The sequence below is a fragment of the Labeo rohita genome, chromosome 6, assembly GCF_022985175.1.
Source record: "Labeo rohita strain BAU-BD-2019 chromosome 6, IGBB_LRoh.1.0, whole genome shotgun sequence".
NCBI lineage: Eukaryota > Metazoa > Chordata > Actinopteri > Cypriniformes > Cyprinidae > Labeo > Labeo rohita.
Window position 1 is genome coordinate 19,974,560 of NC_066874.1, and position 24,067 is coordinate 19,998,626.

Sequence of the window (24,067 nt, forward strand, 5' to 3'; positions counted from 1 at the left end):
ACACAGCTGCTTGATAGATTATTTATATGTTTCATGTCAAAATAATTAGACACGAAACACTGATCTGACTTGAAATATCTGAACGCAAAGCTTCCATGAAGAAATCAGTTGCTAGCAAAGGGCAAGTTCAAATGAGACATTTTAGGGATACAGTGCAGTCATACCACTTTTCTTACCCACATAAATAATTAAGGAAGTAGTTCTAGTTTGTTAGTTATCTTATAATTACAGTGTAAAAAATAGCAGCAGCTGCGTTTGTATGAAACAATAGAGCGAGTCCACGATACCAGGATGACAGAATTAAGAAAACTGTCCACATAATATTGAATTAAGCTTTAATATTTTATTTATATCATATAGTACTGACTTAAGCTGCCCTGAATGAGTCTGAGTTACTAGCTTCTACCAGTTGTTATTGGGGAATAATATACCTTGGAATGTCACGACTTGACCAGTCAGAATCAAGCATTCCACAGAACCGTGTAATAATTTAATTTAAAGCACAGCCACCACAAATTCAGACTTTTTTTTTTTTGGGGGGGGGGTATGCCTTGATGGGACAGTAGAGAGATGACAGGAAAGAGCTGGGAGGAGAGAGGGTAGCGGGATCAGCAAAGGACCTCGTGACGGGAATCGAACTCGGGTCACCGTGAACACAGTTGCGCTATATGTCATAACAAGATCATAACATAAATAACATCCTAACAAGAAATAGTTTAATAGCTATGATACTGGATTTGAATTCAAATGTTTGCATACTTATGTGAAAACACTAGCATCTAACAATGCCTTGGAAAAAACAAGAAAAATCTTAAAAAATAAAGTTTATGCATAAACCCAAATAGGAAATAAAACAGTTATCGAATAAGCATGTGTCCTATTCTGTGTCCTAAACTCCTGAAACATTGGTGTCTCATTTTAGAGCAGCCAATGCAATTTATGAAAGAAGTCAATTAAATCTGTAAGTGGGGGTGGGTGGGTGCAAAAATTCAGATGTAATCCTCTTTGTAATCACTGGCATTTTTCAAAAGTAACTAATTTAATTACACATTTTTTCTCAGTAACTGTAACTAATTACAATTACATTTATTTTGTAATTAAACTACGTAATTCCGTTACATGTAACTAGTTACTCCCCAACACTGCCCGATAGTTAATGTTTTGTGCATTGTAGAAGAGCAAACATACAGTGCAGTGTCATCTGTTCAGCAGATACCGACAATTAGATATTAACCGCATTCATCTCCTCCCGGAGCTGGGGAAATATTACACCTCCCTCAAGGACCCAGGTATCCGACATGTTTACTGACATTAATAATGTGGGAAAACTCTGTAGGAAATGCCATCGGCAGCAGCCACCTCAGCTCGCTGAATATGAAAATCTCCCACTCAGAGTTCAGCTCACCGCTGTGCTGTTCTCCCTGCCTGAACGCCCTCAACCGGATCTCAGTCAGTCTGTCTGTCTCCATGAGCAAACATGCCTGCAGACAACATCTAACCACATCCAGCAAATGGATAAGAGCCGCCGCATTGAGGAAACATTAAGAAGCAAACAAGCCGTACTCTAAATTAAGAGTTTAAACAAAGAAACGATTAGCAAAGTATAACAAAACATCAAATATACTGAAACATCAAATAAGGGTTTATTAAAATGAACTCGTTGTGGTTTTATAGTGAGTGTTAACACGCTCAATTCATTACTAGTTACACGGAACATATGTTCGGCTGATGAACAAGCGTTTGAGTCGCGTTTATGAGGTTGTGAGGACACATAAGAAGAAAAGGCAGATAAACGCTGAAGTAGATAAGAGAGTGAGCGGCTCGTTTTCAGCGGAACTCTGATACAGACAGAGCGCCCGTTCATCCAAAGCCCGTCGGGCTGTTATTTCACTGCATATTTTCCACTTATTTGTTTTCGTTTCACTTCAGTGGTGTTTTTACAATAGAAATTCAGTGTTATTTTAAGGCTGATAACGTTTTGGGTCGTGCGCAAACAGTTAAGCCGACAGGTTTTGCTGATGGTGAACATAAAAGTTTAAGCACTATTAATTCACTTAATAGAACTGTTTACGTTTTGCTACTTAGGCGATGCTTGATATCCGTATTTTAAACTAGTTATTGTTTTAATTTAACTTTCTTGTAACTGACATGCCGTTTTATTTATTTATTTTGACTGAAACGTTTCATTGTTGCGGTCACACGCGGTGCGCTTAATCTGTTTATATATGTTTAGACGCAAACTCATGGAATAATAAAACTTGTTTATGCCTCTTGACCTGACAAACTAACAACCATCGTTTAAACGCTAAGAAAAGCTGTTGAAAAGCGCTTTTGTCCCATGAACTGGTGAGCAGCGTAACTTTCACCTGTCAGGCTGATGTATGTAAATCTCTCTACCTGGTTGGTGGTATCCTGTGGCAGGTTCTTAATAAGGATCTTCCTCCTGTTGCTCAGCTCTCTGCGAGTTTTCTCCAGCCGTTTCTCGATCTCCTCGGGATCAAGTTCCGGGAGATCTCTGAGGATGGTGATCCCCTCGGATGCTGCGTCCTCCTCTTGTCGGCTCGCGGGGCTGTCGGACTCCGGGTGAGGTGAATTTTCCCGCTTTATCGCGTGCACGCTCGGCGGCTGGATGGATGAAGCGGCCGCCATTTTGAAGCGCTCGGTGGAAAGTGAGTCGGAGAGAGCGGATAGGTGGGCGTCTGTGCTTTGAGTCAAACCCATCGACGGCACTCTTGAAAGTAAGTGTGGATGAGCCCCAGCACAGTACAGCTGGCGACCTCCACCGATGAAAAAAACTAAACACATTCTGATTAGTCTCTTCCCCGTCTTAACAGGACAGTAGCATATTTACGAAAGCAGCAATAAATAGTGATAAAAAGAAGACCAACAATAGCAGCTCTGTAACGGTCTGTGATAATGACGTAATAAGTAGTTCTGGTAAGCTGGTTTTTTGTGATTAAATACACTTATTAAAACATTATTGAGCGTATATTTAGTATTTATTTATTCAAGTCATTTAAAGGCAAAGTTAAATTGCTGTCACATTAGGAAAATTCTTTGGCATAAATAAAGAAATAAATAAATCCATTGTTTATTGTCAATCCACCTAATTTTTCCATTAGAGTGGGTGCCAGGGTTGGGGCCATTCATGAATTGAATTGAGAATGAATGGTAAATTCCAGTTCACTTCCTGGAATGGAATTGGAATTGCATCCAGCTGACAGGAAATGGAATTGGAACTAAATTGGAATGTCAGGAAACAGAATTGAAAGCAAATAAATTCCACTAAATTCCACTTGAGATATTTAGGCCTGAGAGATGCAATCTTAGCGATGACAATTTTCAGGAAATGATGATAATTCGATGCAATAAAAAGTGAATGAAATACATGAATGAGTTGAGACATATATTATGTGGTAATCATATATTGAATGTATAGTACATCCAGAAACTTATCACCACTGTCATTCAATTATTAATTCATAATGTACAGTTCTCATTTTTATTTACTTGCATTTGATCAACTCTGTTTCATACATTACTTGGTATTTGTAAAGCATCATAAATAAAGTTCAAATGTATGTCTCTAAATGCAATCACAAATAAATGCTCAGAAACAGCAATAAACGGAATTCAGTGGAATTTCCCTTAACTGAATTCCACGTCCTGTAATTCCAATTCAATTCCAACTCTGTTTCCTGTAATTGTTGTTGAATTCCAGTTCCAATTCCTTTTCCTTCTTTGAATTGGAATTGTTGAGTTCATTCCTGAATTGACCCCAACCCTGGTGGGTGCGGCCATTTGTAAATTTTATGGGTCTGGCTTCCGGTCATATCTGCATCCGGGCATTTTTAGCTGTACGAAACAGTTGGTTTTGCTGCTTGATATTGCAAATTGGTGTGTCTTACCATATTATTGTAATGTCTTGCCTTAATAACACACTGGTTGGTAATGCAAACATTACCGTTTACGGCACTCCGTTATAGACCATTTCGCTAGATGTAAACAACACTGGTCCAGAAGCGCTTCCTGTTTTTTTGTTTTTTATTTTTTTTTATTGCACATATACAAATACATCTTAAAGGTGCTAATGTAACATTTTCATCTAGTCAAATGTTATGTTGGTTGTATTTTTTTGTGATGTTTGTGTAAAGTGAAAAAAAAAAAAAAAAGAAACAGGAAGTGTATCGGGACCAGTATGTTTACATCTAGCGAAATGGTGTATACTAAAATTTACCTATAGCGGCTAATGAATCGGCTAACCATAGGCTTCCTAGTTCTGCGTTGAACAATAAAGGTTGTCTAATGACCTGTAAGGTCTTTGCACACAGAGTCCGAAATTCTCATCCACAATTTTCGCACGTTAAAAAATAAACACGACCTCGCATTGTGTCGTCGTGTTTACACACTGCCTCTGAAACTTTTGTCCTTCATAAAAAAAAATAAATCAGATCAGATTCAAATTTTCTGCGTTTTTGCAGATATATCAAGCATTTTGATAGGAAAGGATGACGAATGTGAAAAAACAACAACAACAACAACAACATAAAAACGCATACTAAAATTTCGGACCCAGTGTGCAGTGACCTTATTCTTCAATGCAGAACTAGGAAGCCTACACTGTAAAAAACAATTTGTTGAGTCAACTTAAAATAATTTGTAATCTGGCTGCCTTAAAATTTTAGGTTCAGTCAACTCAAAAAAAAATTATTCAACTTGAAATGTTAAATTATACTAAGTGACAACTTAGATACTTGAGCTGAATCAACTTAAAATTTTAAGGCAGCTGGGTTACTTACCCATCTGTTAAGTTTAGCAAACACAAATATCTAAGTTGTTACTTAGTACAACTTAACATTTCAAGTTGACTAAACTTATTTTAGTTGACTGAACTTAAAATTTTAAGGCAGCAGGGTAACAAATTATTTTAAGCTGACTCAACAAATTGTGTTTTTTTTATTTTTTACATTGTATGGGTGAGACAGCCAATTCATTAGCCGCTAGACTGAATTTTTCTTAGATGTTTTTCTGGGTTTTTTTTTTTCTGTATTCATCATCCTTCTCTATCAAAATGCTTGCTACAGATGCAAAAATGCAGAAAATCGAACCTGATCCGAATTTTTATGACGTAAAATTTCAGGACGTGGAATTTTGGAAATATTTTCAAATGCTGATTACAAAATAAGTTCTAGTTGACTCAATTCACCACATTAATGCACTGATAAATGGCGCGAAACCTCCCACTCGAGTGAATTTATATTAAAATGACTGGATTTCAGCAAAAAATTGAGCTGAAAATAGTTCCAGAGCATCATCTATTTTCAAATCATGGTTCCAACTTTTTTTTTAACTTGTATTTGTATAACACTGCTTCTGTTTTCGTGTTCCAGACAGGCTTTTAGTCTGTTGCAGTGGCGATTTTTCAGTGAGCCTTTCTGTTTTTACATCATTAGTAGGTGGCGACAAGTGACTCCTTATTGAATTATTCACTCAACTGATTTGCTGGTTAGTGAACTAAACACCACTGCTGTGTGTTGCTCAAAGATGCACAACATTTTTCTTACTTTGACTGCATTCGGAACTATTTTCGTTGACGGAGCAAACATTGTAACTGCCAATAATGTGTCTAAAAACTTATACTTTACATTTCAAAATAATTGTTTATTAAATGACTGCATGAAAGCTTAAATAAACTCTATGGACGAGCTGACATTTATAGCTCAGAAATCATTTAGTCTCTATACTTGGAGAGATTGTGTACGGCAGAAACATCTGAAGTCATGCCTGCAGAAAATCATGCATGCCTGACAGATCTTTTGAGTCGTTATACACTGGCTCTGGTGTGGAATGAATGACTTATGCCGTCTCTCGTGGGTGTGCTAAATGCCATCTCCTGGCAGACTCCATCACAGGAGTCCTTATAATGTCCCTGAATGAACGCTTTCAGTTTCGGCAGCTACACATCCCACATCAACAATATTTACAGATGATTGCATTTGACTCTTTAAGAATGGGGATAGCACATTTTTTTCTGTTTTTTGGATATTTTTTTCGACACGAGAACAATTACATTATTATTATTATTAAGCGTAAGATTTTCTGTGCAATTTTATGAAAAAATATGAAGATGTCAAAGAGGTAAACCACCTCTGCAATGCTTTATACTGTAAATACGAATGTCAATTTAATATATTGCAGTGCACGGATTAATGAATTCATCATTGCACACGAATGATTTTCTACCATCACTATATGGGACCCTCCAGATAGACCCTTACATGTATGTCATATGCGTTCATCAGAATTACCTGAACATGAACTAAAGCAGTGATTCAGCGCGTCTCTGAGTGGGAGTGAGAGAAAAGACCAGAATATTTCAATGGCTCAGAAAAGTAGCGCGTGGGCGCTCGAGCGAGTGCTGGAGCGGGCAGAGCGCGCATCTGGGACGCGCGTGTGTTTATGTAAAGGGGTGATGGGAACCTTGAACTCCTCACCGCGAGCAGCGCTGAGTGCGTAGTGTGCGTGGGCGGCAGTATCCGAGTCATTATGTGTGTGTGTTGTCCCAAGCATCGTGAATCCACGGGCGATTTATTCATTTATGCGCAACTGTCTGATTCCGCAAATGATGCATACATATGTATTACTGAGAGGTAAACACTGTAAACCAGGAACAGAAGAACGAGAACAATGGGTAATTAAACTGAACGATTTGCACATTTTTGCGGTAATGACAGAATGAGAGAAACATTTGAGAAGCAGAAAACTTGAGCAACTGGTTTTCTCTAAAGCTTCGATTAGCGATGCCCGATTCGTAAACGAATGATTCTTTCAAATCAAATTATTTTCAATGAGCTGAACTTGAGTCTAAATGAATCACACTGAATCAAGAGCCAATGAACGAGTTACGAGGATTTGACTGATTTGAGTTTGTTTTCATAAATTACTTTTTATTACCCTGTGACGTCATTTTCAGCCATAAATTTAAAAAACATTGTTGAATGCAATTCGCGCAAGTTCTGAATGTTTTTGCTTCAGAGTGCAAAACGGAACTGAACACATGAAATTACAATAAACGCTGTTATGAAATAACAGAGATAAAAAGGAAAAATACGCTTATGGCATAAAGGAACATTTTTAGAGCAAGTATCCATCTTTTTTCATTAGAATGGGCTCGGCCATTTGTAAATTTTATGGGTCTGACTTACGGTCTCATCCATGTCCAGCAATTTTTAGCTGTACTAAACATCTTGTTTTGCTACTTGATATAATTTGTGTCTAACTGTATTATTTTAATGTATTATAGTAATTATAAACACACATACTGTTTGTAATGCAAACTGCAGTTTACTGCATGGTATTCTTATTGTTAGAGTGCATTTAGGCCACGCCCACACGGGGTGGGGGGGCAATCCAACCCTCTACATCAGTTTTGCCAAGTCCACGTTTCCCGCGGTATTTGGCTACTGTTGCCACGGGTTGTTTTTCATGTCAGCAGGTTGAAGCAACACCAATAACGTAGTATTTAGCCCCTGTAATGCTAATTTTATCAAGGGAACCCTGCCAAAAAATGTGCATTTTACCCAGAACATGATTTTTATTGGGGGGCCTCCCTCGAAGCGTGATTGGGCTACTTTTTGGCTGGTTTTAAGTAGAAATTGGATGGGTTTTGTTGTGAAAACCTGGCAACCCGGCACTCCATTGACTTTGTATTGCAAGATTCTGCCTCCTCGTTTTTTCTGACTTATAACAAAACAACAGAACAATGCCTAAAAGCTGCTGTTTGACATGGTGTACAGTAAATAAGCTAAACAAACCTGGAACTACATCTTTATTAGCTGTTGACCCCAAAAAACTAGCGTTTAAGGACACAGATATTTGTAGATGTCAGGGTGTTTCATGTTGGGCCATTCAGTTGGATAATTCCTCCAGCAAAAGGAAAGTAAGGAAAAGGGGCACTGACACAGACAATAAAATTGTTTCTCAATATATCTCTCAAGTTCACATAGGGAGGTGAAATAATCCTTTGACATGGTTCAAAATAAACGTTTCCTGTCGCTGATGACATTTCCCTCCTGTGGGCGTAGTTCTGAGTTACGTTGCACTCTACTTTTATGTCCTTAAACGTTTTTTTTTGGGGGGGTCGACAGCTAACAAAAATGTAGTTCTTGGTTTTTTAGCTTGTTTTCTGTACACCTTGTCACATAGCAGCTTTTAAACATTGTTCTGTTTTTTGTTACAAGTCAGAAATGATAAGGAGGCAGCTCCCGCAATACAAAATCAATGGCTAATAAAGAGGAAGTCGCACCCATAGGCTTATTCCAGCGTTGAAGAATAAGGTGGATAGACGATTCATTCAACTGTTCAAAAGAGCCGATTCGCAAAAATGCTGCTGTCTCTCCCATGGCCCCAATTTAACAGAAGTGCTCCACTTTTCTGCCAGCCTCACTGTGTGCTCACACCTCGTGTTTGGTTTAAAATTATCCACCAAGGATCAGCGGTGCTGTAACACCTTAATGACCTTGTATACAAATCCCAGGCAGCGGCAGCGCGCAAGGAATGCCCTGCACGTCACATGACCTTATTTGCCTGTTATGTGTATAAGCCACAAAAAACTGTAAATGTAGGTCAGTAATGGGCTGATGTCATAGCGCAACAGGCTCATATTTCAATCCTGCCTTATAAACCCCACTATTTTGCTTCAATTATGCTGACAACCTATGCAGTTATTTTAAAAAATGAAAAAGCACCACATCAATCTAAAAGATGTGAAATTCTGTTTGTTTCATGCACATAAATGCAAATTACCCTAAGAGAAACTTGTAACATTGGTAACTAATAATTGAGTTCTTAAATTTTAGAGGACTAGTCTGTCTTTTTTACTTTGGCAATAACATTTTAAATGTTTAGTGTGGCCAACACTTCAAAGCATGTGCCTACACAGAAATTGATTTATTCAGTATCCCCACCCTGAAAAATATTCACTAGAGTAAAAAGTGTGACAACTAGCCCACAATCCTCTTGGGGTGGACTCTCAAATCTCTAAGTGTTGAAATGACTTGTTCTGTAAACGTTTTAATGAAGATAATATGACATCATCTCATATGAAGCTAAATTAATATATAAACAACCAAATTCTGTGCAGCAGATCCCATATAATGACCAGATCGCAGTCACATTCAAAGTGGAAAAATTCATCACATTCACCCTGCAATAGATCTGAATATCAACTTTAAAGTGTTATTATGACCAAAATAAGAATGATAGCTGTGCACAGACTGAACTTTAAGCACATAAAATATGATTCATAGATGTGATTCAGCAGTCTCCAAGGTATACTTGCTTAAAACTGTCACTGTAACAGATTGAGACTGAAATTTCACAGGGACATGCCTGGAATGAACTAATGTACCAGACTTCTGTATCATAATGTGTGAAAGTTTTTTTGTGTTTTGCTTATGTGTTTGATTACTTGACTCATCATAATCAAACTAACGATCAATAGCTTTCCCCCCACCCAAATTTCAGTTCAATTTAAGAGCATCTGCAGATAAACTCTGACAAAATAAAACACGTCTGACGAGGATAGGTTTGTAGTGTATGACACATTTATAGCTACTTTGTTAAACTTTAGATGTATATACACGGTATATCATTTCATTCTGAAAACAACAGACACAATCCCTCTAAAATCACAGGAGCACAATGTCTACATATCAGTAGACAAGCAGTTGAGTAAAAGTGCACATGGGTTTAGAAGGATCTGAAAAATATCATGGCATTCCATCAATACTGACTAATGACTTAAAAAAACGACAACATTATCGGAGACGATCCGTCTGTGCATCACACATCCATCACATTCGCACACAATTACGTACACAAGCACCAACACACGCACACTCTGTTCCTCTCTCTCGTACACCAAATGTAAAATAATCGGGCAGACTGAAATACGACGAGAGCTTTTACACACAGTGGCAGGACTGAGCATAGTCTCTCTCCCAGTCATCTTTAAAATATTTCAAATATCCCGCACTGGGTTTGTGGCCCAGAACACCTTGGTCACATTGCACAGTGTCTTGAGATTCACCATCATCTCACACCGTCAAAGAAAAACCAAAAAAAACCAAAGAGTGACAGCTCCTCACAATACGCCATATTTTCACGTCTCCTTGATGTGCAGCGCAGGCATTTGTCTCTATTGTTCCTTGAAATGTTTTGTTTACTCTCTCCACAAATTCTCATGGCATGCGCATGACTCAAATTTGCCATGAATCAAATCCTTCAAGGCTGCTTCGCAGTCTAGTTGAGGAAAAAAACCTAGGCTCCATCCTAAAATGGGCCTATTAGAAAGCTGACAAATTCAGTCAATTTCATTTTTTCCATTCGTTATCTCCATCTCCACTCCTTTTAAATAAATAGTAGAAAAATAATCCTTTCATCTTCATTGGAAAAAAAAAAGAGGGGAAAAAAAACATAAGGAGCTTTGTATCGTATACACCTGCCAGATCCATTCCCATATGACCTCTACAGAGGTCAAATATTCGTCCAACAAGCATAAAACACCTTTGACCGCCATTAGCAGATGCCCAAGGAGAGTCTGGAGTTAAGTTTCTCTCCTCGTTTTTGGAGGATGCAGGGCCTGAATGGAGGTGGTGGATGAAGTTAGCAGTGGCATCAAAGGCAGGGTTGGCGGTTGGTTTGGGGTCACGGGTGGGCAGGATCAGCACTCGGCATCCACGCTGTGCACGGTGACGGCAGCCTGGAGGTGATGCGTGTGCAAGTGCAGGGGGTGGTGCGTGTGGGGGTGCCGATAGGGGTGGAACTTGTGGCTGAGGAGAGCAGCTGTCTGTGGAGGCGTGTCCAGGTCGAGGTCCTCGTCGTGATTGCCCACATCGACGCCCGCGGATAGAGGATCGTTGTTGCAGGGCGGGTTCTCGCTGTCCTCCTGAGGGCTCATGGTGCTGTAGCCTACATATAAATAAAGGAATCACAATCAATGTTTTTGGGAACTACAGTATGAATTAGCTTGAATCCAAAATGTGTAGCTAACAGCTATCTCTAAAATGAGAGCTGAAGAGAAATTTTTAACTGAGAATGGGAATATGAACCTAGTTATGTCTCTGTGTCAGTTTTTACAAATTGCTGATGGAAACTTGTTAAAAATATGATCACTTAAGTTGCTCATTAAACTAATCACCCTAATTCATTCTAATCTCACATAAAACTCAAAACATATTAAGGAAACAATCTAATTTTTTACTAATCTGACAAACGCAAGATAGCGTAATGTGACATGACGCCAAGTTGTCTCTTATGCTCATCAAAGTTCTGTTTATTTGAAAAATACAGAAAAATGTAATATTATGAAATATTACTGCAATTTAAAATGATAATTTTTTATTTTAATATACTTGAAAATATAATTTATTTCTGTGATGCAATGCTGAATTTTCATCATCTGTTAATCCAGTCTTCAGTGTCACATGATTCTTCAGAAATCATTCTGATATGCTGATTTATTATCAATGATGGAAACATTTGTGCTGCTTAATATTTTTTTTGGAACCTGTGATACTTTTTTCAGGATAAAAATAACAGCATTTATTCAAAATAGAAATCTTTTCTAACAATGCAAGTCTTTTTATCAATTTAACACATCCTTGCTGAATAAAAGTATTAATTTCTTTCAAAGAAAGAAAGAAAAAAAAAAATTACTGACCCTAAACTTTGAACAGCAGTGTATACTGTAACAATAGATTTCTATTTTAAAGATTTTAATCCTGAATAAAAAGCATCACATTTTCCAAAAAATATTAAGCAGCACAACTGTTTCCAATACTGACAATACATCAGCATATTAAAATGATTTCTGAAGGATCATCTGTGACACTGAAGATTGGAGAAATGATGCTAAAAATTCAGCTTTGCATCACAGGAATAAATTCTGTTTTAAAGTACATTAAAATAGAAAACCACTATTTTAAATTGCAATAATATTTCACAATATTACAGTTTTTTTCTGTATTTTTAATTAAATAATTGGAGCCTTGATGAGCAGAAAACACTTCTTTAAAAAACATGAAAAATCTGATCCAGAATTTCTAAACAGCAGTGTGTGTGTACATTTAATTGATCAAAATACAGTAAAAACAGTGTTGTTGTGAAATATTCTGACAATTTAATATGTAATTTATTCTTGTGATGGCAAAGCAGAATTTTCAGCAGACATTCCTCCAGACTTCATTGTTAAAAGATCCTTCAGAAATCATTTTAATATTTTAAGATTTAGTACTCAAGAAGCATTTTTATATCACAGCTAAAAAAAAAAAAAAAAAAAAAATCTTCAAAAGTCTTTACTGTCACTTTTGATCCATGTAATGCATTTTTGCCACATAAAATATTCATTTCTTTAAGAAATTGCTTACAAACCTTTTAAAAGCAGTGTAACCTAATAAAAACGAAATGTATAAAAATATTGAAAATAATACAGATTAGGGATACAAATAATGTAATAATCAGTGCAATGCAAAATTAAAATGATAAAAACAGCTATTTGTTATAAATGAACTGATACAGTAGCAATGATGATTATAATAATTATGAAGTTGTGGTGCAGAGTAATGGCAATAGTGCAAGGTAGCGTTCATGCATTTAGGGAACAAAGCTGTGACACCTACTTCCTACTACACCTATTATTACATAAACAGTTTTAAACATACAGAATTTATATTGAGAGACTACAGAATGTTTTACTTTTAAAATCAAATGCGTCAAACTGAAGAAAAAACACTAACTTGTAAACAAATGTTTTTGAGTTACATCATCTGAAACATTCACCCTCCTTTACATAAATTTAAACTTAAAATGTTGATGTTGAAAGAAGAAGCTGATGTCAATGTTATTTGTTATCTACCCAAATCCATTTTCCCCTGACAAGCTGCTAACGTTCCTGTTTAGACAACAATACAAAAGACACATGAAGTAGCTGAAGTGAATAATAGATTAGACAGTTGCTGGCAACTAAACTTTTATGGTGGGAGAGAAGCTCACAATGCATGCAAAAAACAAGCGGTTGGAAATTTAACATTATAACAGTCACGGCACATCCTGAATTAAATTAAGATATGGTACAAAGAGTACAAAATAGGTTTTGTCCTGCTGTCAGGTGGCCAAACGTCCAGCCACATGTGACATTTGGAAACGGGATCGGAGGTGAAACGAAAGGTCAAAAACCTCTTATGATCCTGACTTTGATCAATGTTTGCATGAGCCGTCTCAGAGCAGATCTGGAATCAGCTTTGAAACACTGTAGTGAGAATGAAAGAGCTGGGATACTGATTCTGGATCAGGATCTATCCCTAAACATATCAAAGAGCCAAGCAAGTAAACAAGTACTAAAAAGCATCTCAGTTCCTGGCAGAAAACACGTTTGTGTTTAGAGAAATTCTTTAAACCTCGATCTGAAGCGAATAGTCATATATCTACGTTGCTCCTGGCGAAAACTCTCTGTGTTGGTGGAGCGGTAATGAGTCAGAGCGCACAGGAAAAGGCTTCGGTGCTGTTCTCCTGCATACGCACGCTCAAAAGCCAAATCGATATTGCTTTAAAACGACCCCTTAAGCTGGATGACTGAGCAGCCTGTGGGAGGCGACCTTTAACCCTGCCAAATAAAAATACAGGGAAGAAACTTTTGTACTTGGTCTTCGCCACCTCTAACTGTTCTCGCATCTCTCAATCTACCCACTTTGCTGGCTTTCTTCCTCCAGGTCTCTCATTGCACCTCTCCTTGTGGAATAGGGCTGCCCTTTCTCCTCTTGCTGGTTACACAATGATCTCCAGAAAGCCTCGTCCCTCAGGGGCGGCAGATTTAGCATGCACTGTAGACTCCGTGTAACCCAAGCCTGGAGCCGCCAATGAAATAGAGGCCGAACACAAGCATACACTGAGCTCCCAGGCAAGGCTTTGCTTTATTTCAATAATAAAACTCGATATATTCTTAGGTGAGAAATTTGATGGTCACGCCTTTGAATTTTCTTTGACCCTTGTTTCAAAAGGATCTTTTCAAACCTACTAATATCGTTTTTCCTTTAGACTTTGAGGAAGGAGCACACATACACACACACGTACGCACTCTTACCATGGTCACTTTCTGTCCCTGACCGGCCCCAGTATCTCCGCCGTCGTTCTGGGCTGTGTGTGTGCCTCTCAATAACAGCAGCAATGAATCGAGTGTTACTGACTGCAGAGAGAGAGAGAGAAACAGAGCCAAATGGTCATATAACAATAAAACACTCGGGTCTCCAGCTGGCCAGCATAGTGTAAGAGTACAGCAAATTTAAAAGGCAATAACACACTTGCAGATACTTCTCATATAAAAGGTTATACTGGGGATGAACTCAGTAAACAAAGAAAAATGATAAAAGATGTTTTCCAAAAGACTTCCAAAGCAACATATTACACTTCTGTATTTATACATGCATTTTAATTCCACAATACAAACAGCTAAGTACAGCATGGTAAACTACCAGTCAACCTGCCTTTTTCTCAGTTTGGGTTTTATCATTTATAATTATTTGGTTTTCCAGCATCTTTTGTGTATTTGAACCCTTTCTAACAATGATTGTATGATTTTGAAACCCATCTTTTCACACTGAGGACAACTGAGGGACTCATGCAACTATTACAAAAGGTTCATACATTCACTGATGCTTCAGAAGGAAGCATGATGCATTAAGAGCCAGGGGGTGAAAAGATCAGGGTAAATTTTAATTATTTGTCTTGTGGGAAACATGTAAGTATCTTCTGTAGCTTCTGAAGGGCAATAGTAAATCAAAAAAAAAAAAAACATGGTATTTAAAAATAAGACAAATGTACACATCTTCATTCCATTCAAAAGTTTTCACCCCCACCACTTAATGTATCGTCTTTCCTTCTGGAGCATCAGTGAGTGTTTGAACCTTCTGTAATAGTTGCGTATAAGTCCCTCAGTTGTCCTCAGTCTAAAAAAAAAAATCCCTGAAAAAGTTGGTTCTTAATACTGAGTGTGTTTGCCTGGATGATCTACGACTGTTTTTGAGTTTTGTGATGGTTGTTCATGAGTCTCTTGTTTGTTCTGAACAGTTAAACTAAACACTGTTCTTCAGAAAAATCCTCCAGATCCTGCAGATTCTTCAGTTTTCCACTATCTTTTGCATATTTGAACCCTTTCCAGCAGTGACTGTATGATTTTGAAATCCATCTTTTCACAGAGGACAACTGAGGGACTCAAACACAACTATTAAAAAACGTTCAAACACTCACTGATGCTCCAAAAGGAAACGCAATGCAGTAAGAGCCGGGGGTGAAAACTTTTGAACAGGATGAAGACGTCCAAATTTTTCTTATTTTGTTGAAATATATATATTTTTTCCATTTAGTACTGCCCTTCGGAAGCAACAGAAGATACTTGCATGTTTCCCTTAAGACAAATAAAGTACAATTTACCTTGATCTTCAAATTCAAAAAGTTTTTAAAATCGATAGGAGTAGAGTTTGCGTTTGGCTTCATTTCCAATTCTTTGCACTGATAATCAGTATTATATACATACTGACTGTTATTCATTTAGATATCTTACAGTTATACATGATGTTTCATAATGTATGGTTCTTACAGTTACACATAGCACAAAATCTAATTGAAACAACTTTGTGATGTAAATCAGATGGTATTAAAAATGCTTCTGATTACAAAATGTACAACAGAACAAGAATGCCGATCAGGGACACATTATCATATTGTCACTAAAGATGAGACCAATTACGACATCAGACTAACCCACATGGCTGTTTGAAGCAATTATCACACAAGAATGACACAGTACCATTGTAAAGCATGAATGCTCGCCTTTTACTCTAGGAGAATAAAACGGCACACCGTACACAATGAATTCATGGATTATCATCCATTTGGCGTCTGATGCACTGAATCAGCGAAAAACAGCATTAATGGTACAAAGTATAATACTGCAGACTTGATGTACATAAAACCCCTCAGTGTAATTACTAATGCTAAAATTGACATTAAAGGTTTTCTGTGTTAATTCGTGTGAAGCTGTGCCAGGGAGGCAGACGGGTATCTTACTTATTCCTCTGTCTTCGTGACTGTCTTCATCTCTGTCATCTCGCTCGTTGTCCAGGTTGGACATCCGGACAGACATCTCTGATGAAAGAGAGAGAGACAGAAAGACAGGCGTAAGAGAAGATTAGAAAGATGAAGCAATCTTGAAAAGATCTGATGTAATATATTTTTGTCTTCTCCTTTGGTCCAGCCTTTCTCATAAAAAAGAAGACAGACATCAAATCTTCTCAAATCACTTTTTGCCCACGGATGCCCATCAGACAATAAAACACTGAAGAAAGACAATTCAAGGGAATATAGCATTCCGTTCTATTCGTTTCTAGAATGCAGATTCAGACAAAAGTTGACTTTTTCCAGACAGTTTATGTAACTGCAAAACTGCAAAACAGCAGCATTTCTCACAAACTGATTCAAACTGATTTATATTGCATCAGACCAAGTTATGCTTCCTAGTCGTGCACATATAGAAGCTGAATTTAGCTTAGACATAAGGGAGCAACTGCAAGGGAAAAGGGAATTCAGCTCTTTAAATTACTTTTATATCTTTCTAAGGTCCTCTTAGCGGTCAACTGTGCTTTAGTGTCTCATTAGCACAGGGAGTAGCACACTTTAAAAGTGCACTCAATAATTTTCCCCTCATTAAAGTGAGTTTTACTTGCTCTTCCTCAGAAACAAGTTCCTTTTCAGCCTGACGTCACCAGCCTCTGTCAGAGATCACTTGTCAGTTTCTAATCAATTCTCGATTAAAAAAAGTCCCAGTCTACATTTTATAATCCTTGGATATCTTGTTTCCCTCTGAAATATGTCATATAATGGAAGTAGCAAATTCTTATTTATTTGTTCTACTGTAGTTTTTTTGTCCTACTGCTTGCATTTAGTTTTTTATACAGTATCTCACAGAGTACACCCCTCACATTTCAGCAATCATTTTAGTATATCTTCTAAAGGAACAATACTATAGAAATGAAACTTGGATATATTTTAGAGTAGTCAATGTGTAGCTTGTATATCAGTGTATATTTACTGTCCCCTGAAAATAGCTCAACACACAGCCATTATTGTCAAAATAGCTGGCAACAAAAATGAGTACACCCTAAGTGATAACAGCACTGTCATTTAACCATGCAAAGCCACATGTCCTATGTTCATGTTTTTGTCTGCTTGACAGGACCATACAAAGTTGTGTATCTTGTATTAGAGGAGTTAAAATTTGGTGCTTTGAGTACAATTCTCTCATACTGACCACTGGATGTTCAACAAGGCACCTCATGGCAAAGAACTCTGAAGATTTGAGAATTACAATTGTTGCTCTCCACAAAGATGGCCTAGGCTATAAGAGGTTCAGCAACAACCTGAAACTAAATTACAGTATCGTGGCCAGGGTCATATAGAGGTTTTCCAAGACGGGTTCCATTCAGAACAGGCCTCGCAAGGGTCGATCAACAAAGCTGAGTACTCATTCTGTGTGTCAGGTGTAGAACCTGGCTTCAAAAAACAGATGCATGAGTGCTGGCAGCATTGCTTTAGAGGTTGCAGAAGTAGAAGGTCAGCTTGTCAGTGCTCAGACCATACGCTGCACACAGCAACAAGTCGGTTTGCATTGGCGTCATCTGAGAAAGAAGCCTCTTCTGTAGCTGGTTTACAAGAAAGCCAGCAAACAGTTTGCTGAAGACAACCTGTCCAAGATCATGAATTACTGGAACCATGTCCTATGGTCTGATGAGACTAAGATAAACTTGTTTGGCTCAGATGGTGTCCAGCATGTGTGGTGATGCCCTGGTGAGGAGTACCAAGAAAATTGTCTCTCTCCTATAGTCAAGCATGGTGGTGGTAGCATCATGGTCTGGGGCTGCACGAGTGCTGCTGGTACTGGGGAGCTGCGGTTCATTGAGGGGAAACATGGATTCCATTATGTACTGTACATTTCTGAAGCAGAACACGATGCCTTCCCTTCAAAAACTGGGTCAAACGGCAGTTTTCCAACATGATTATCAACCCAATCACACCACCAAGATGACAGTTGCCTTGCTGAGGAAGGTGCAGGTGAAGGTGGTCTGACCTTTTACACAAAATATTGACACTTTGGACATAGTTTTGACAAGTTCAGTTCGGGTGTACTCATTTTTGTTGCCAGCTGTTTTGACAATAATGGCTGTATTTTGAGTTATTTTTAGGGGACAGTAAATATACACTGCTATACAAGCTGCACATTGACTACTCTAAAACATATCCAAGTTTCATTTCTATAGTATTGTCCCTTGAGAAAATATACTAAAATGATTGCTGAAATGTGAGGGGTGTACTCACTTTTGTGAGATACTGTATAAAAAATTAAATACAAGCAATAGAACAAAAAAACCTACAGTAGAACAAATAAATAACATTTTTTACATTAATTGCATAAACTAATCAAATGTATAAAAACACAGCATATCCTTTACTGTGTAAATTAAATATATTTTTTTCTTATTTAGTCTGATTTTCTGATTTAGTCAAGAGCAGTGAGAGATTTTTTTTCTCTTTTGTTGTTTGATTAACATGAATGACAGCTCTTAAAGTGACAGCAGTCTAATATTCCTGCTGTCACTTTAAGAGCTGCCCAGATCCAGTGTACTGTTACACGTTTTCTTTTTCAGATGTTTGCTTTCACTTAAGACTTAAATTACTGTTTAAAAGCGCCAGTTTTGACACGTACACGTGTGTGTGCGTGTGTAATTAACCTATAAAGCGGCAAAAAAAAACTCAGTTCACTTTCTTTACGTGCATGCGCCTTTCTGACAGCGCTCAGAAACAGTCTCTCAGAGTTCTCTTTGGCTGCTGATTGCATTTTTTAACGGCTTAAAATCACTTGTTTTTAAACCACAATGCTTAAAATGCATGCGAATGATAAGTAGCACAGCAACGACACGCAAGCGTGTAACCGCAAAAGAAAAGATAGTTGAAAATTTCTGTCAATTGTGTCTACCAGTATATCGCTCACTTCTAACTGAAACTGAAATTCAATTAATTGCAGAGCCCTAGCTTTGTTTCCCAAAAGTCTTTTTCACTTTTACTTTTAAACTCAAAGTGTCCAGACTCACCTTGTGCGGCCAGAGGGGACATGTGCTGATGGCTGCGACGGTGAATCTGGTGCCTGTAGGCATACACAGCCAACACCAACACCATGATGCAACCCATAATCCCTCCTGCCACTGGCCCCACGGGCGCACTCTTGATCATGTTCAGCGAAGCCAACTCCTCATCTGCACAGAGATGTAGAAATACAAAAATAATGATTTATTGAAATAAAATAAGGTAAGAAAGCATACACACTAGCAAAGATCCTCAAGGCACAATGTGTGACTCATGAAGTCAGTGTAATTGCAAACTTTCTTGCATATCTTTCTAAAGCAGCGAAAACAAAAAAGAAGTAATTTTCTAGTGGACCACTGTGACACATTAATGCAGTTTACCAACATATGCTATTATAAACAGAACAAATATATTAATAAAGAGCATAACAGTGTGACTAAGTAGTAGTAGCTCACCTAAAATGCCCAGTCCATCCACATAAGGACTCTTAGCACCCACAATCCCTCCAAAACATTCCTTCTGTAGGGCACAGTAAGGCTTATCCAGATGGGTCTTTCCATCACTGTCCACCATACACCACTCACAGTCCAGAACACCAAAACAATCACTAAAACCCACAGAAATAAAACAGAACATACAAAAAAAAAACCACAGATTTGGTTGAGTCTGGTGAACAATAGTGTGAGATAACTCAAGAGCTATTTGTGGACCACAAAACCAGTCATAAGGGTCATTTTTTTTAAAATTGAGATTTATACATCTGAAAGCTGAATAAATAAGCTTTCCATTGATGAATGGTTTGGTAAGATAGGACAAATTTGGCCGAGATACAACTATTTGAAAATCTGTAATCTGAGGGTTCAACAAACTATTGGCAACAATAGATCGGCAAACAAAGTTTTGAGAAAAATCACCTTTAAGGTCGTCCAAATTAAGTTCATAGCAATGTATATTACTAATAAAAACTTAAGTTTTGATGTATTTACGGTAGGAAATTTACAAAATATCTTCATGGAACATGATCTTTATTTAATATCCTAATGGTTTTTGACCCATACAGTGTATTTTTGGCTATTGCTGCAAATATACAAGTGCTTAAGACTGGTTTTGTGGTCCCACAAAACCAGTCTTAAGTCGCTGGGGTTTATTTGTAGCAATAGCCAAAAATACATTGTATGGGTCAAAAATTATTGGTTTTTCTTTTATGCCAATAATCATTAGGACATTAAGCAAAGATCATATTCCATGAAGATATTTTGTAAAATTCCTACTCTAAATATATCAAAACTTAATTTTTGATTAGTAATATGCAATGTTAAGAACTTTATTTGGACACCTTTAAAAGGCGATTTTCTCAATATTTAGATTTGTTTGCACCCTCAGAATCCTGGTTTTCAAATAGTTGTATCTCAACCAAATATTGTTCTATCATAGCAAACCATACATCAATGGAAGGCTTATTTATTCAGCTTTCAGATGATGTATAAATCTCAATTTGGAAAAATTGACCCTTATGACTGGTTTTGTGGTCCAGGGTCACATTTGTGAGTTTTTGATATCAACAGTCTCTAATAATAGCTGACATTGTATTATCTTGAGAAACACACGCTTGTTGTTGTGGTCAGCACAGGTTGTAAATAAGTGATGTGAGACTAGCTGTGTTAAGTGAAAGGAGAAACATCATTACTCTGAGACTCTGTGTTTCTGTTAAGGTCCTGCTAAGAGCAGGCTGATCACAGCTGATAGTGTATATGGCCGTACCTGCTGGTGAAGCGCTGGCTGCATCTGGTGTTGATACACTGAGGCAGAGTGTCCTGTAGACTGGGCTCAATTACAGTCAAAGACAAAGGTTCCTGGTGCACGTCACAGCTCGGGTTTCTACATGCGCAGACACACACAGAAGTAAGGCAAGTTAGGCCCTAAATACATGGAACTCATTAAAGTCAAAACTATTTGTAATTACTAACAGTCTGGAAACAACATTGTTTTGTAGATCAATGACATTCAGCAGACAACAACTGATCAATTATTATAACTGCACAATGAATAGCAACCCAGCTCTCTGTAGTAAAGAATACATTTATTAGCATTCAAGTGTACAATGTTTCACTAGAATGAACAGATGGCACTGTGACAGAAAGGTAAATGCCTTGAGATCTCTCAGCTGGGAATAATGCGACAAACCTGAAAGTGTCTAAATGTCTATTGAGGAACTGACGGCTAATTGAGGACACAGGTGGCTGGATATCTATTCATCGTGACAAACAAGAACTTGATGAAATGACAGGCAGAAGTGCGTGTGTGTGACTAAGTGTGATTCATTCCAGTGCATGCTGATGAGAATCTGGACATGTGGTCCAGTGATTAATTTCTGGATCGTATATTGTGGCAGTTTATTCTCTAAGCACGTAAGGGGTAACCTTTGCATCCTAACACATTGTGTACAACATGTAATATGTATGAAAATGGGCTTAATGTCTACTACTACATGACCTTCGATAAATAATGAAAGGCTGTCAGCAGCGGTTTACCTGTTCTCAGCGTTGGTGAGGTTGCCAGTACATTCATTCACCTCTAGAGGGCATTCACAGGGGCACTCGCATTCATTCTGCTCCATTCTGAGGAAGATGGGAATACATTGAAAAGGTCTGTTTGCAGGCATTTTAACCTGATACTACCAAATTGACTATTTATGTGAAGGAACCCCATAAAAATTGAGTTTTGTGGCTATTATTTTTACTAGTGTACTCTTATAAATTGATCAAAATAACTGTTAGCAGAAAATGCTTTTCAAATGTACAGTCGTCCTCACATTTGAACAAATTCTGTGCACTGCACTTTTTTTTTTTTTTTTTTTTTTAAATCAAATGCATATCTTCACAGTTAGAACTAAAGCTTACTCCCATCTAAGATAAATGAATAAATAAAAATATGGATGAGGCCTTCAATGTGTCTCATCCAAACTTCTAATTTCTAGGAAATACATTTACATAGGATAAACAACTCAAACCATTTTAAAGGGTCCTTAAGAGAATATATATACATACACTTTTATTTGGCAAGGATGCAGTCCATTTATCAAAAATTACTTTCTATTCATCATAAAAATCCTAAAAAATGCAATGGTTGTGTCACAAAATATTAAGCAGCACAACTGTTTTTAACATTGGTAATAATAATAACAAAAAAAAGTTTCTTGAGACCAATTCAGTATATTAGAATCATTTCTGAAGGATCATGTGATACTGAAGACTGGAGTAATGGTTAATTCAGCATTGCCATCACAGGTATAAATTACTTTTTGAATATAAAATATTTAAAAATAGAAAGGAAAAAAAACAATCATAAATAGTAAAAACATTTACATTTTACAATACTACTGTTTTTATTTTGTTTGTTTGTTTTTTTTTAATCAAAGAAAAACACAGCCTTGCTGGGGATTACATATACATATATATATATATATATATATATATATATATATATATACACATACACACACTACCTATCAAAAGTTTTTGAACAGTACAATTTTTAATGTTTTTTTTTTTTTGGATCCAAAAAAGATCAAAAATAGTAACATTTTGAACATTTTTTACTATTTAAAATAACTGCTTTCTATATAAATATATTTTAAAATGTAATTCATGTGATTTCAAAGAAATCATTCTAATATTCTAATATCTAAAATCTAATATTTTTACATTTTGTTCAGGTTTCTTGAATAGAAAGTTCAGAAGAACAGCATTTCTCTGAAATAGAAATCTTTTGTAACATTATAAATGTCTTCATCATCACTTTTTGATAAATTTAAAGCATCTTTGCTAAATAGAAGTATTCATTTCTATAATATCTTTCCCAAAAAAATCACACTGGCTCCAAGCTTTTAAATAGTATAGTGTATAATGTTACAAAAGCTTTTTATTTGAGAAAAATGCTGATCTGCTATTCATCAAAGAATCCTGAAACAAAATATACGCAACTGTTTTAAATATTGATAATAATAATAATAATAATAATAATAATAATGTTTCTTTAACAGCAAATCAGCATATTAAAATGATTTCTGAAGGATCATTTAACTTTGATCACAGGAATAAATTTTAAAATATTTTAAAATATATTCAGATAGAAAGCAGTTATTTTAAAAAGTAAAAATATTTCACAATTTTACTATTTTTGCTGTATTTTGGATCAAATAAATACAGCCTTGGTGACTGGAAGAGAATTCTTTAAAAAAGGCATTAACAATCTTACTGTTCAAAAACTTTTGTATATCATCTATCTATCTATCCATGTATCTATCTATCTATTTATCTATCTATACCAGTCAAAAGTTTTTGAACAGTACAATTTTTAATGTTTTTTTTATGAATTCTGTTCAACAAGCCTGCATTTACAATAGTGAACAATAGTGTAAATAAATAAATATAACTATGCCTTAATATTTACATTTATGAACAGACTTTTAAATACAGCATGTTATTAATAGAGTTGTGGAGAGATTAAACATTACCTGTGGCAGTTAAGACAGAGACGATCCACAGTACTACAAGCACAGAACGCCAGTGAATCACAGGTCTCATTCACAATACCAGCAAACGCATTGGTTCCTGGGATACGGGTGAGCCGGTACTTTGAGCAGTGACTACCATGCACGAGGTTTGTCAGGTCACCCTTAAAAATTAAAAACACATAGTAAGCCGTTAGTAATCATTTGATTGAACAGTCTTTTTACAACTAGTGCAGCTGGTTATAAAGCACATTTGCTATAGCCACCATTAACACAACCTCCGCTAGGTGGCGCCATAACATCATTAATACATGAAGCTGACTAACCTTACAAAGGTAAAAAGCCAGGATTATCACTTTAAAC

General features: G+C 36.8%; 2 protein-coding genes across 2 annotated transcripts in view; both read right to left on the minus strand.

Annotated features, from left to right (window-relative positions):
• raver2 (ribonucleoprotein, PTB-binding 2) overlaps positions 1–2,840 on the minus strand; it is an 89,218-nt gene extending 86,378 nt beyond the window's left edge. The window contains exon 1 of the mRNA XM_051111562.1: positions 2,398–2,840. Within this exon, the coding sequence (XP_050967519.1) occupies positions 2,398–2,805 (408 nt within the window). The 5' untranslated portion in view covers positions 2,806–2,840. The remainder of the gene's footprint in view (positions 1–2,397) is intronic.
• Positions 2,841–8,620: 5,780 nt separating this feature from the next.
• Positions 8,621–24,067, minus strand: part of cachd1 (cache domain containing 1) — a 91,680-nt gene continuing 76,233 nt past the window's right edge. Inside the window, exons 20-27 of the mRNA XM_051111552.1 lie at positions 23,708–23,868; positions 21,723–21,809; positions 20,953–21,069; positions 19,647–19,798; positions 19,200–19,361; positions 16,123–16,200; positions 14,141–14,242; positions 8,621–10,971 (exon numbers count right to left, since the gene is read on the minus strand). Of these exons, the coding sequence (XP_050967509.1) occupies positions 10,724–10,971; positions 14,141–14,242; positions 16,123–16,200; positions 19,200–19,361; positions 19,647–19,798; positions 20,953–21,069; positions 21,723–21,809; positions 23,708–23,868 (1,107 nt within the window). The 3' untranslated portion in view covers positions 8,621–10,723. The remainder of the gene's footprint in view (positions 10,972–14,140; positions 14,243–16,122; positions 16,201–19,199; positions 19,362–19,646; positions 19,799–20,952; positions 21,070–21,722; positions 21,810–23,707; positions 23,869–24,067) is intronic.